Source organism: Trachurus japonicus, chromosome 8 (assembly GCF_045865225.1).
Source record: "Trachurus japonicus isolate A0001 chromosome 8, Traja_1.0".
NCBI lineage: Eukaryota > Metazoa > Chordata > Actinopteri > Carangiformes > Carangidae > Trachurus > Trachurus japonicus.
Window position 1 is genome coordinate 29,819,866 of NC_140914.1, and position 14,359 is coordinate 29,834,224.

Genomic DNA, 14,359 nt, shown 5'->3' on the forward strand with positions numbered 1-14,359 from the left:
CAGGTCTTCAGCTGTCCATCGACAGGATCAGACTACAAAAATTCAGGCCGATTTCCACACAATTTTGTTGATGAACGACGGGAACAATGAATGGAAGTGTAGTGTAGCATAACTGAAGTGTTTTTGCGTTTACGATGCTCCACAACGCCCGACAGAAAGTCTAGCACATTTGAATTTTTTGCATTCCTTCTCCTAGTCTCACATCTTCTACGACATGAACCTTGATGTTGTTAGCTGAGCAGCTTGTATCCCTGCCCCGCCGATCGAAAAATAGCTAGCACCAACAATTAACTTTCTCGAATATAGCCTAAATTGAGCATCTTGATTGATGGCCGCGATCACATGGGGTCACGAGCCAAAAAAGGTTGGGAACCACTGCATTAGAAGATGGAGAACATCTGTGACATTCAGACCAAGACTTGATTGGAAACAAGAGAAAATATGTCCTACTATGTATCCGAACCTGAATACGTATTCGGAAGTAGCCTACACAAATTGATCCTGAATAGGTTTGCTGTCCGAAGTTTCTCCTCATTATTCGGGAGCTTTTTTCTAAAGAAAAAGAAACGTTTGGATCAGCAACAGCACATAACCAGGTGATTCTGGTTCAACATTTTGGCCAATTTGCCTATTGCCATAATCCATATAGCCTTAGCAGTAGGTTAATTTCCTTTAATAGTCAGTGCAAACTGTTTTTAGATCGGCGGGGCAGAGACGTGAGTTGCATGGTATTTCAACATTTGCCTCATCAAACTAAATACACAATCCAACTCCAAAACACTGTCATGGACAAATTGTGACCTGCACATTCACCACACTGTGAAATAATAATGTATAATTTATGTAACATTACGTGACATTAAGCAAGTACTCTGAACTACTTTTGCTTTTGAAATCACTCCGTCCAGCTGCCGTGTCTGGAATGTAGTTCCGGCTACGCATTTGCCTAAAAAACAACTCCGTCCTGTAACGCCCGTTATTATCTCATAGCATGGTGAATGTGCAGGTCACAACTTGTCCACGAGAGCGTTTTGGAGTTGTTGGATAGTGTATTTGATGAGTTTGATGAGGGAAAGCCGGAAATACCATATGCCTCCGTAGCGTTAGCTGAGCAGCTTGTATCCTTGCCCCGCCGATCGAACAATAGCTTGCACCGCCAATTAAAGGTAATGAACCTACTGCTATGACTATAGCAATTATGGCAATTGGCGGAAAATGCCAAAAATGTTGAAATATCCCTTTATGATTTGGACTCCAGGGAGAATAGCTATGCTGATGTGCTGGTGCTAATGGAGATCCAGTAAATGAAATGAAATGTTGATGTTGTGGTGACGAGACTGACTGAGAGTTCATCCTTAGAGAGGCTTAGCTGAGGGTGATTGTGTAGAAAAAAGGAAATAGGTCACATGCGAAATAAGCCGAACAGTCTGCTGGTTCAGGTTGTGCTGAGAGGACGTTATCAGTTAGCAGAAAGGAGGCAGATATTAACCAACAACAGAGGGAAGACGGGGGATAAGAGCCTACGCGTGACAGCGGGGGGTAACTCCATGATGGCTGCCAGCTCCATGTAACTGCTCTATTAAACCAAATTGTTCCTGTTATTGCCTCTTGTTAAAGCTTGATGCTTAATGTAAGACATGTATGTTCGGCTGCGTGTAGCTAATTAATATTTTCACACGGCCCTGGGCAGTGGCCGACCTTTTAGGCTAAACGGGAATGTCTGTGTTTCATCCGCACAACGTTTACGGCAAACACACGTGACAACGGTTTGATCCCGGCGCTTCAGGTTCAGACATCACGCGAAAGGTCAAACACGTAAAACACAAAGCCGGATGGGATTATAATATTAAATACCCAATGTTTAAAAATCTATAAATATATTTGATAAAATGCCATAACATGTTTTGCAGGGGGTTTAATAGGTTGCACAGGGTCAGAGAAACAGTTTGGCATATTTGACCCCAGAGAGAAGAAGGAGAAATAATGAACTGAAATAGTAACAAGTGATGGAAGAATCTGTGTGATAAAAAAAAGTGTGTTTATTAAAAAAAAATGCCCCAAAGGCCAAATAACCACAGAGAAAATATAAAAACAAAATCTGAGTCCATATCCAGTCTGAGAGTGTAATCTATTTGCTTCTCATTTCCCTTTATCCTGAAGGAAATACTTGTTCATTTCTTTATGGCTATGGACAATTAAAAAGAAATGAAATCGGCTGGTAGCTGTGTGTAGAGGGGATTGCAATAAGACGCCGCGGCATGAATAATAAAACTAAGGCTGGAAGTTTATTTTTAGACTCAAAATGTTCCCACAATTTAATGAGAGTTATGCTGCACGGCATCAAAGTGAAACACGGCTCCACTCAACGCTGTTGTAACTGCTTTTTTTTTTTTTGCTTTATTTTTTGGGCTTCTCTTTTTTTTTTTTCTTCTTCAAGGTTCACGGCTGGTTATCGGAAAAATATTAAAAAATAAATAAATCACTTTTGCTCAACCTGGCAATATAATACAAAACCAGACTCAAACTCCCATGAGGCACAAACGCAGCAAAGAGGCGAGATCTCGGACTAATTAAGTGTGGATATGAGCTACCTCTGCTCAATCTACCAGATTTATAATGAGGCTCCCGCTTCACTGATATCCTCAAGTCTCCTGTCAAGTCGGTAATGAGACCAAAACATGCTCATCATACAGATGCTTCAGACACAGCAGCCGAATCAAAACATACATTCACCACAGTCTGAGGCAAACACGCTGCTACAAAGAGGATGACATGACCTGTAATCTGATCCATCTGATTCAACATGTACAGTACACACAGCGCTGACGCAAGGCAGACAGATGGATACAGTGGATAGGCTACTGTACGGCCCCGGTTAAATACACTGAATGCTTGGTACAGATAGCTGAGAATCATAACTAAACAGGCGTTAACTGTTGTAATACATCAAATGTTGTTTCTGTATTCATATTTAAAGGGATACGCCAACATTTTTTTCCGTGTCTTGCCTCACTCCCGAGTCTATGACAAGCAGATAGACACCATCCTTTTGACTGTGCATGTAATAACAAGGGAGATAGAGCCGTATCGCCCGTAATTAGCTTAGCTCAAACACTGGAAGTGCATAGGTAGTGTTAGCCTGCCTCCTACCCGAGCTGAAATCAGCAGTCAGAAGCTGATTTCATTTTAGCTCTAATCTCTGTAAATATATCACTATATTGACATTTCAAACATTTTTAGGCGAGAAAGTAGCCGTTTAGATCAGCAGTGTGTCATTAATTTGTCTAAATACCAGCTGTTTACAATTTTGTTCATACGAATTTGGCACTACTCAAGCTAGCCGTTGTGACTTTCACAAAATAAAACACCCGCTGCCCTTTACATACATAAGTGTTTTTACTTTGAAATAGGAAACTAACCTACCCTTGATGTAGCTAGCTTGAACTAAAATAAACCGTCTTTGCTTGAACCCTCCGTTTAGACCGATCTCGTCCCGTTACCGGCATTTGACCGCTCAAGATGCCTTACCGGAGAGTTTTGTCAGCTCTGAGACGAAGATCGGCCGCCGGTTTCCGTTTAGAGTTGCTGAAGAGTTTCTCTGACGACTTTAGGTGGAGGCAGGCTAACACTACCTATACACTTCCAGCGTTTGAGCTAAGCTAATTACGGGCGATACGGGTTCTCCCTTGTTACTGCACGCACAGTCGAAGGGATGGTGTCTATCTGCTTGTCAAGGACTCAGGAGTGAGGCAAGACACAAAGAAAAAAAATGTTGGTGTATCCCTTTAACATTTGTAATGTTTGGATTCAGACACTGAACGAGCAGCAGAAGCAGCTCTCTAGCACTTTGGTATTCTCCTGACCTTTAAATTGTCTTTGTATGTTTCTTTGGTGTTTTAGTGCCAGCAGGGCAAATTGTAAAGAATCAATAATTAATTAATCAATAAAATTACGTCCCCAAAAAACCTCCTTGAAAAATGTTCATCACCTTAAAGGTCCCGCGCAGTACAAAGGTAAACATTCATGTGAAGTGTGATTAAAAGGCTGCACTATGTTCTGTATTAATATTTTCAAAACCCCAGTATGTAACTTATTTGGCTTTTTATTAGCAAAAATTAACAACAACAAACGTATTTCACTTAAGTCGAATCACACCCGCATACAAATGAAAGCTTTCTCGTACCTTAGAATGAGTTGTTACAAGTCGTTACAAATACAGTGGGCGAGGCACCGAACCGAGGCGGCCATGTTGCATCGCCATTTTTTACGTTGAGTGGCAGCGTGACCGTAGGTAACCAGCGGAAACTCAGCGGAGCTGTCGGCTCGGGGAGAAAGTTTCAAGAATACGTTCAGATATGCAACCGCACCGCTAGATGGGGGGAATTCCTACACATTATACCTTTAAAGTATCTGAGCTTCAGTCCACAGTGAAATGCACATAGCTTGTGTTCAGAAAATGAGCTTTAAAACCAGCTGCCAGAACTTCTGTAACATTGTGATGTCACAACAGAGCAGTTATCATTCTTAGCCATGCTCAAAGCCACAATCCAACCAACAGAATTTCCGAGTATTTTACCGGAAGAAATTACAGTTCAGCTGTGACGACTCAGACTGGTGAGTCAAGTCAAGATGTCACTTTAATGCTCACTACTGTGTAATAATGTGATGGGGTGATCTCAGACACATCACTTCTCTGTCAGTCCAGTGACTGTATCAGCCACAGCAAACTCACACTTAGAGCAAATACCCAGCAATAATGAAAATGATCCTAATTCCACTTATAGTAAACCCAAACATCATTGCATTGTTTCCCGATAATGACTTATTGACTGTATCATAAAGCCGTAATTTGCTAGTCTATTGCTACATAGCTAACAGCTGTTCAGAAGAAAATAAAACATTATTAGTTTGCATCAACATCTGTCCCCAGAGGTGGAAACAAACACTAATGTTGGTTCTTGTTTCTACTGTGTCTTTTCTTCCCCTGAGCTTCCATGCTAACCAGCTAACCTTAGCCTGACCAGCATAATGATACTGTACTTATGCAGGTGAGCCCTCTGATGTCATCTCCATGTGCCTCTAAATAATCTGTCTGATTTGGGTTTTCAGTTTCTGTGCGCTGTTGCACACTGATAGCAGGTGGTGGTGGTGTTATATCAGCCTCTGCTCCTTTGCTTTGTAGTGCAGCCTTCCTGTCTCCTGGTTCAAAGTGTTCTGCCCTGCCCTCTGCCTTAATGCAGCTTTGTTTTTGTTCAACTTTATTCTTATTGTCAGCAGCTTCTGTTGGACCTGTAACTAAATTATACCCTCTCCTGGTCAGTGGTCAGTCTGTTATACTGTCTCTGCTCTGGTACATGCGTGAATGCTGCTTTTAATTCAAGTGCATCAGGGGTTTGAGTAGCATATTATAGTTTAGTACTAAAGGTGTACAGAAATGGCTGTTTGTCCTGTTTGTCGCACCAAGTTGTCACAAGCTGCAACACGAGTTTACCCGAGTGAGGAAAACGAATTTGATTGGTCGTTATCGAGCGGGCGGGATATTCAATGCTTGGGGTGAGTGTGTGTGTGTGTATCAGACGTTTGATTGACGGATGACGGATCCAATATCAGTGGCTGATGAATCGTGAGCAGGCTGACGTATAATCCGTGCGCCTGCATCAAAAATAGAATTTTGCACAAAGTTTGGCCGACATTGTCTGATAGATGAGTTATTACATTAATTTTATGACCCAAAGTGGGCTCAAATTCAATTTTCTTTTCTGTACAGTTTTAATAACTTGAACTACTCTGGCCTCCTCCAGGTTATTAGCCAAGGTAAACCTTCTGTTATATCATATATATTTAGTTTGTACTTTGTATGTTATTTGTCTTTCATCAAGGTTGTGATAATAATAAGTATTATCAATATTTTTATATATGTTCTTTTGGGTGTTTTTGCAGTATCACAGCTGACAACTATTACCAGCATGAAATCCCAGTTTGCTTCTTTTCTTTCTTTGAGTTTTTCTGTGCTCTACTTTAGGCGATGGTGTCCTAGGATGGCCTGTTGTTAACCATTTAGCTGCCAGTGTGTTGTTTTCTGTGTATTTGTTTATTAAGTTGTGATTTTACTGTAAATAGTTTATTCTTAGATTCATACTGTGGAATTATTTACTCTCTTTCCTTCTTTTTTTCTTCTTCTTCTTTACTCATCTTCTCCCTTCCTCTTTTTCATACAACAATGTTTGCTGTCTCTTAACAGGACGGGGGCTGTGGAGTGGGCGGTGGCTGCTTCTTGTGCTGATCCTTTCGTGGACAGTTACTCTGGGTGTCATTTGAATTCTGTGAGGTATTCAAGTGTGATGTGAAGCATCAGGGCCACCCATCCTCCATTAATTACCTCTGGGTGCCCCTTTGCATCCAGTGGTGAATTAATTGGCCTGTTGGGTATTGCGCGATTTATTGTAGGGCTAACAAATTTATTAAAAATGATCCTTTGTCATTTTAATGAATACAAACAGTATCTACTTTTTTTGGAATCCATTCTTCAGTCTCTAGTGTTTTTGAACCTGTGACCTTTTTGTTAATGGGAGTGAAGTTAAATATCCCCTTTCACACTCCACCACCATGCATCACATTGATTTCTTGATTATAATATAACCTGGATTTTCTCAATGATAGTATTCACACATCTCAGGTGCAGGCGCATCACTACACCCTGAAGTCTGACCAATTAACTCACTGAGTGCCAAAAACGTAATTTTAGGTTTTTTGATTGTTTTTTTACATTATGAAAATAGACCCTCTAACACATAACTGAAATAGATGACGATAAAAAACTCATGAAAACTCACAATCTGGACATTTTATCATATTTCGGCTTTTGATGGTTGCCACAACAGGTCAAATCAGTGGCGCATGCAACCCTCTGCGCCAAACATTGCTGAATAAAACAGCCCATATCTTTAAATCTACTGTTACGGCTTGGTACCACTAGTTAGCGAACACGTTCAGCTTCAATCCTGACGTCATTTGTGTGTTTTAATGCAAAATATCTGAGAAAGAAGAGTTTGACTGGAGCACAGCTGCTCCGTTTTCACCGGCAAGGCTCCCGCAGTTCGGAGCCGAACAGGAAGGGGTCTCGGCCGGCTGCTCAGCCAGCAGTCCGGCCCGGTCTAGCAGTAGTTGTGTTATTGTTGTAGCGCCCCCCATGGTGGTTTGGTGAATAGAACAACAATATTTTCTTACACGTGCCCTTTGACCCAGAAATATAAGTGTCAATAGAGCAACAGGCACAAACAGCGCATATTTCATAAAAGACACTATATCTCCATTTCTAGAAAACAAGCAGGGATTTTGATGAAAACTGGCCACTGTTTCGCTTGGGATTGCTCAGGAACAGAGGCATGTAGAAACAAACGGCTTGTCCCCATTGGAAGCAGAAAATTTCACCTTTCAAACGAGCTATAGTATGTGTCCATAGCTAAAAAATAGAATACCCTACAAAATACTCAACAATGGTCTAAATTGCTGGCACCAGGATTAAAGCTTTGGAAAACAGCGTGCGATCGGTGAGTTAAACTCTGGTTATTCCTCTCAGTTTGTTTGGTCAATGAGATTTCAATGCAAAGTAGGTAGGAAGCCATCTCCAAATTCTTACTATACTGTAAATATGCAAAACAACGCTGCAGAGACACACAAATAAATCTACACAAATACAGGGCTCATGCAATTATTTTCATATATGAAACTGTGTGCGCTTGAAGATCTGTAGTGTGTAGCATGTGAAGACCATAGACATACAGTGCAGGTTCAGGACACACTGTGGACATGTAACATACAGGACCTACCCTCAGTTGCTCTTGCTCACAGCTCATCAGTCAGCCTGAAATGTAGAAGAGAAGGAACAATTATCTAAAGGGATCAGTTCATAAAAACCTTCCTCATTTCAGTATTTAGCACAAAACACAACAACTGTATCGACTCGTTCACCAAACCAGGACATTTGGAGCTGAGACAGTGAGAGCTGAAGGTAAACTGATCCTTTGCAAATGAAAAAATGAACTTGAGTGCATCAGACAGAGCTCAGCTTCACGTGGTTTTGATGGGAACAAATGGATTGTTTTGCTGGAGCCATGCACAACATGTCAAACTCTGCCTGAAAAGAAACAAAAACGATACATTGTTTTTGTTTCATTTTTCAGTCAGTACGGTTTGCATTCACACTAGGGCTGGACGAGAAAAAATCCTGACTCAATAATTTTTTTTCATATCATTCAATATCGATGTGTATCATGATGAGTATTTTTGTTTTGTCTTGCCATTATACAACACACACACACGCTGCTACAGCTGGGCAGCAACACACCCATTGTACTCTGCACGAGTGGAAGCAGAGGCGATTTTAGAGTCTGCTGGGGCCCTAAGCAAAAATCCCCAGGGGGCCCTCCAACCAGTGTTTATCACCATAATTTTATAAATAATCGAACACCAACAAAAAATGTATGAAATTTAAACTTTTTTTATTCCAAATGTCCAGTTATGGTGTAAGCTGGTGACATGTCGTCTTCATGATGGGCAGGTGTTGCTGTCTCACTGGAGGTGTACGTTCAACTGATATGACAAAAAAAACAAAAGACAGTTTTACTTTAATTGATAACATATGCCATGCCCTCTAAAGATTCTTTATGACAATATACACTTACTGTTTTCATTGTCAGCACTGGGAGGGGGCACTTTGTCCTTCTGATTTGCTGCTGTCAGAAACCTAAATAATAATCCTGAGGAGAGATAAGAGAGTGATTTTTAAATGTTTTCCTTGGGCATAGCTTTCATAGCACCAATAGATTACACTTTCATATTATTATAATAATAATAGGCTACTCACTTCAATACTGTAACATAACTTTACTATGTCACCCTGCTAGCTAGCAAGTTAATAGTGTTGTTACTTGCTGCCAAGGAGGCCAGCAGATAACGTTAAGTTAACCTTGCTCTTTTTTCTTTTTTTTTTGTCACTTAACGACCGTAACCGAGTGGAGCACCAGAACCGCACGCACCGAGTCCCTCACTACAGTGCAGTCCCACTCGCTAACGTTAACTAACTGGTCACCACTGGTCTGAAGCTAACATTAGACTATTAGCATTTGTTCAACAGTTATTTACTGTTCACGTTACACTCTGCTCCACTTACCACCACTGTTTTGCATTCATTTTTACTTCCGCCTCTTTTTTCTTCACGTCTTGCTCCCAGGTGGACTCTTCTTTTTCCCTCGGCTTCATTAGAAACTCCCAGTGATAAGGTGCATCATACAGGTTGACGTTAGGGGGTCATTCCTATGTTCCCACAGCCCTATGTTCCCTCAGCCCTATGTTCCCTCATTTCTAACTTTTGTTGTCACTGAAAATTAGGCCCTATGTTCCCACAGCCCTTCGGTCCCACCATTGGTTGGGTTTAGGCAATGAAGAAAGGAGTTGGTTAAGTTTAGTAAAAAAGACCAGGTAGAGGCTAGACAGGCCAGATAGATAGAGTCCAGATAGGTAGAGAGAGTCCAGAGGGAACATAGGGCTGAGGGAACATAGGGCTGTGGGAACATAGGCACGCTCCCGACGTTAGATGGGTCCGGAGAATGACATGGGGCCCCGTTAGGGGGGGTTTCCTACTGAGATGTCATTGCAAATCGACGCTATACGACGATACGGGGAGGGGGGTGCGGTCACTGCGGGTAGCGCATTTTGAGATATTTCTGTCGATGAAACTGCCCTCGGGCCCCGTCCCTCGGGGGCCCCCTGATGGCTCGGGGCCCCAAGCAGTTGCCTGCCTTGCCTGTTCACAAGTAGCGCCTCTGAGTGGAAGTCTGCACGTATATATACATATGTATATATACATATATGTATATGTATGTACATGTATATATACATATATATATATATATATATATGTATATATATCATGAAAACGTCCGGTTTTGATTGTTTTTCATGTGCTTAAATTGCTTGGCGCTTTGCACAGAAAACTTTGTTGCACAGAAATTTTGTTGCCTTTGACATAATTCCCAAGAGGCTGCCTCTCTGTGCGGCCCTGCACAGAAAAGCTGCTGGTTGGAATAGAAAAATACAACTCAAGATTTGTACCGTGATGTGTAATGTAATTTTCATTTTTTTTAGAACTGATGTTATAAAATTGGTATCGAAAAAAGTATCGTTCAGAAACCAGTATCAAAGTGAAGGTATCGGTATTGGTATCGAAAATTTTTTGATTGATACCCAGCCCTAGTCATAAGGAGCTAATTAAAAAACAACAATAACAAAAAAAAACTATAGTATTAATTGATCAAAGTTCTTGTCCCTACGACACACTTACACATGACTGACTGTGACACTCGTAATCTGTCTTATTTTCAATGAAAAAAAATGGCCAGACATTCTGAATGGCTGGCAACTTCAGAAAACTTACCGGCCCCATTGGCTGGTGATCAAAAAAGTGAATGTAGAGTCCTGCTTCCAAAAAACCAGAGAACATGATGTGCAGGTAGTATTTCCAACTCTAGTTTCATTTATTTATATGTTAGCACTAATTAGCAGTTGTTGGTGTCTGTTCTTGTTAGCTTAGTTTGCTAATCAGCTAATTACCCATCAATTAAATCTGCCTTGGGTTAGCCTCGGAGCAACTTGCTTGGTTGCCTGTGCAAATGGGAGTTTATGCTTTTCACAGTTATTAAACCGGCATGAACCTAAGTCTCAGTTCCAGGCCCGCCCCACCTCGCTGCTCATCTTGAATTAGCTGGGAGTTTAGTTGGAATCAAAATGGATCTCTAGCCTATAGTTATGGTGTCCACACTCATATATGAGTACATTACAATCTCAATCTCATTTTCTTCTTAGATGTCTGCTGTACAGTGAAAATGTTTCTCTGGAAAGCTGTTCATCAAAAGCATCCTCTCAGGTCCATGAATATCTAAATTCTTTGGCAATCTGTTCTCCATCCCGAGGATGAATGTGCTGGACTGACAGATTGTCAGTCCGTCCAGAACCAAACACATCTCACGGGGGCTGCAGAAAATGTGAAGTTGCTCAGCTGTCTTGTTTTTTTGTTTTTTTTGGTTCTGCCCTGTGTCCCTCACTCCAAAGCAACTCAGATATACATAAAGCCTCTAACACATCCACTAACCTCCTTAATCCCCACATCCAGCCTGCCTCTGTCCTTTATTCATTGCTGCTGTTTCTGTTGCTCTCTCCGTTTCATTGCCCTTGTCTCTCCTGTGAAGCCTGTTTGGGGGGTTTGCAGTGATTCTGATCACTTTAGCATTGATTTTAGAGGAAGAATAACCCTGCGATGTTACAGTATGAAGGGAGAGATCAAGGGTGAGAAAGGCCTGTACAAAGTTGTTTTGATTGTACACTGTGTCTCCCCCGAGAGACATTTCTCTGCATCGCATTAAGACACAGTGCACAGACTAATAACATAGGTTTAGTTTGACTAAAATAAATACAAATATGCAAATAAGTCAATATCAATAGAAGAGGTGGGGAATGTCATGATCTGTCCATACATAAAAAACTGTTTGACATAAGAACATATTAATTCAGCTCAGAATAAACTCATAAACGCTGTCATAACATCAACCATTATGACTCAAAGAGGTTTTTAATGGGGGTCTAAGGGCAGAGGATGTTATGTTGCCATGTAAAGCCCTTTTGAGAAAAACTGTAAAAAGAATTTAAAAAAAGAATGGCCTTTACAAATAAACTTGTCTTGCTGTACCTAATTCAGTTGGTCCCAGCATTTTATCTATCATCAATAGCTCTTTAGAAGAAGAAGGATTATTTCTTCCTTTTGAACACACCAGGATACACTTTTTCAATTACAACTCAGCTTTTAAATTGGTCAAAAATGTTTAAAATCAAACTTGAGTGCCTGGATGTTTACTTGGATTGGTATGTACGGACTCAGCTGGTAACAAAAGGAGACCTTGCCTTTGCATCTAGAGCCCTAAACCGCCTACATACTGACAGGCCACATCTTAGGTTTAGTTTTGAAGTCTTCTTAAAACATTCTCTTCTCAAAATGCTTTTTATGAATGGTGGATATGTTGCTGTGTTTATTTGTTCCTTTTGTGTGTTTTTTTCATGTATCATGGTGTGTTTTAATGGCAGTTTTGATTCTGTAAAGCACTTTGAAACATTGTTAGGAAAAGTGCTATTTAAATAACGTTTTCTTATTATTATTATTATGGAATGACAGGTATAGTTGGATGTCATCAGCATAGCAGTGATATGAGAAGTCATGGAATCTTAGGTCAGTCTGATGAAATTAAATACGTTTTTCAGAGACAAAACTTTTAAATTGGTCAAATTTAAAACACAACATGATGGTTAATCCCACTGCGGTAATTCAGGTGTGATTGGCAGGAATTCCCCGGACATATTATTTTATATTTACGATCATTTGGCAGCACATTGTCATGGCTCAATTATATTTTGTTCATAATAAGCAAATTGTAATTTGTTAAAGTACTGATACTAACATGGCCTGAATATGTAACATGATAAAGGCATTTTATAAAGGTTTAGTGAAACAATACAGGAGGTTTTGTGACTTGTGAACTAAAACCATTTAACTAACTTCAAAGCTGTCTCAATTCGAATACTTTCATGAGTATACTGTCATGTAGTATATTATGTACACTATGTACAGAAACATATACATATATCAATCACAGGAATCATAAATCTGCTGACACAGATGCCGATCACCCATCAAAGAATGGATGGGAGAATAATAATCCTACATGTCCTGTATTTATGATCTATTCTTGTGCACCACTTAAAGAAGTAAAACCATTTGTACTGAAATAAATAAATACAATCAAGTACCACAAACAACGTTTTATTTGTGTAACTTAATTAAACATCTGTCAAGAACAAGCCAATACTATATTGCAACACAAAACTAGTTCCATTTGAAGAAATAAAATAAAATTTCCATCTCAAGTAAGGCAAACTTCTCCATAGTTATGAGTGCATCATCCAGGTACTTACAGTAGCCTACACTGTATTTTGCCATACTTGTCAGTGTGAACACACTCAAATTAAACAATAAAATGGTAAGTGTAAGTAGGGAACTATTCAAATTTAGACACGCACAAGACTTAAACCAGGAAAGCTCTGACACAACCTATCTATTTGAGAATGCAGCACCATCGGTGTGTGAACAGCACATTATTATTGATGGGAAACTAATTCCTAAAGATTGCACAGTGAATAATGCACTTTGTGGGTGTTTCACAGTCTCTCATCTAATCATGAAAATCAGCATTTCCCATGCAGACCTTTTTTTCCTTTCTTTTTTTTCTTATTAAAATGTTGCCGGGAAAGGAGAATGTGATGTAGGTAATTAACCAATGTATGTTTCACTCCACTCTCAGCCCTGCTGGGAATGAAGGCTGGGAGGCAGGGATAGAAACAGAGAGAGTCTGGAAAGCAAGAATGAGCGAGAAGATGCTGAGTAGGCCGGAATGTTTGCAGTCCCCAGTGGGAGATTGAACCTCAACCACTGCAGTCAGCCCATAACAAACTCTGAGAGAGAGGCTGGAGGTTTGGAGCCCTGCTAGCGACTCTTAGAGGCCACAGTGTTCATAATGAGGGTTGCATGAAATATATACTATATATACTGGCAATGTTGCTAATCTTAGAGTCAAGCATGAGGAGAATGAAGGTAGAGTAGGACAAAGCTCCCTTTGGGTCTTATACAATATACATCTTTCACTTTACTGTGGTTCAAAGATTTTCCAACTGGGCCTTTGGGTCATTTTGTTGTTTTAACCTAGAATTACTTGTCTGACCTATTATAAATATTCAGGGTAAAGGGCAGTGTCAATGCTGGATTTGGAGGTTATGAATGGCAAATAGCAATTGAAAAAGCACATGTGCCCACAAATCTACCAGGATGGGAATAAAAAGGGTTAACCTCTAAATATTAAGGTTTAGGTTAATATCATAGTTAGTATAGACTTTTTTGACTCGTAACATGGGGTCAAGAGTTAAATGGATCATTTACATGAAGAAGAATTATTAAAGGTTATTATTAAATTATTAAAGAAGAATTATAATCTGACCTCAGTACTGTGTGTAAATGTCTTGCATTGGTTTGTTCCTGTTGTAGATTGTACTTGGGCCTTGGTGTCTCACAATCTCTCTGTGTTTTCCACAGATTTCTTACGGCTAAAGTCCACCAGATGCGTGTGTGTTACGTCGCGTTTAAATTCTAGTCAATAGCTGCGTTGGAAATCATCCACTCATTCACTCCCTATCCCCTACATCGTATGATATAGTGCACTACATCATGTACACGATGTAGGGAACGATAGGAGGAGAATTC

At 40.2% G+C, this 14,359-nt stretch overlaps 1 protein-coding gene across 2 annotated transcripts in view; it reads right to left on the reverse strand.

Annotated features, from left to right (window-relative positions):
• Positions 1-14,359, reverse strand: part of rbfox1 (RNA binding fox-1 homolog 1) — a 455,321-nt gene that overhangs the window by 231,057 nt on the left and 209,905 nt on the right. Inside the window, exon 1 of one of the 2 annotated variants that reach the window (XM_085785148.1) lies at positions 7,830-7,862. The exons of the other annotated variant lie outside the window; for it this stretch is intronic. Coding sequence (XP_085641274.1) covers positions 7,830-7,856 — 27 coding nt within the window. The 5' untranslated portion in view covers positions 7,857-7,862. Of the gene's footprint in view, positions 1-7,829; positions 7,863-14,359 lie in introns of those variants that run through there. 2 annotated transcript variants of the gene reach the window in all.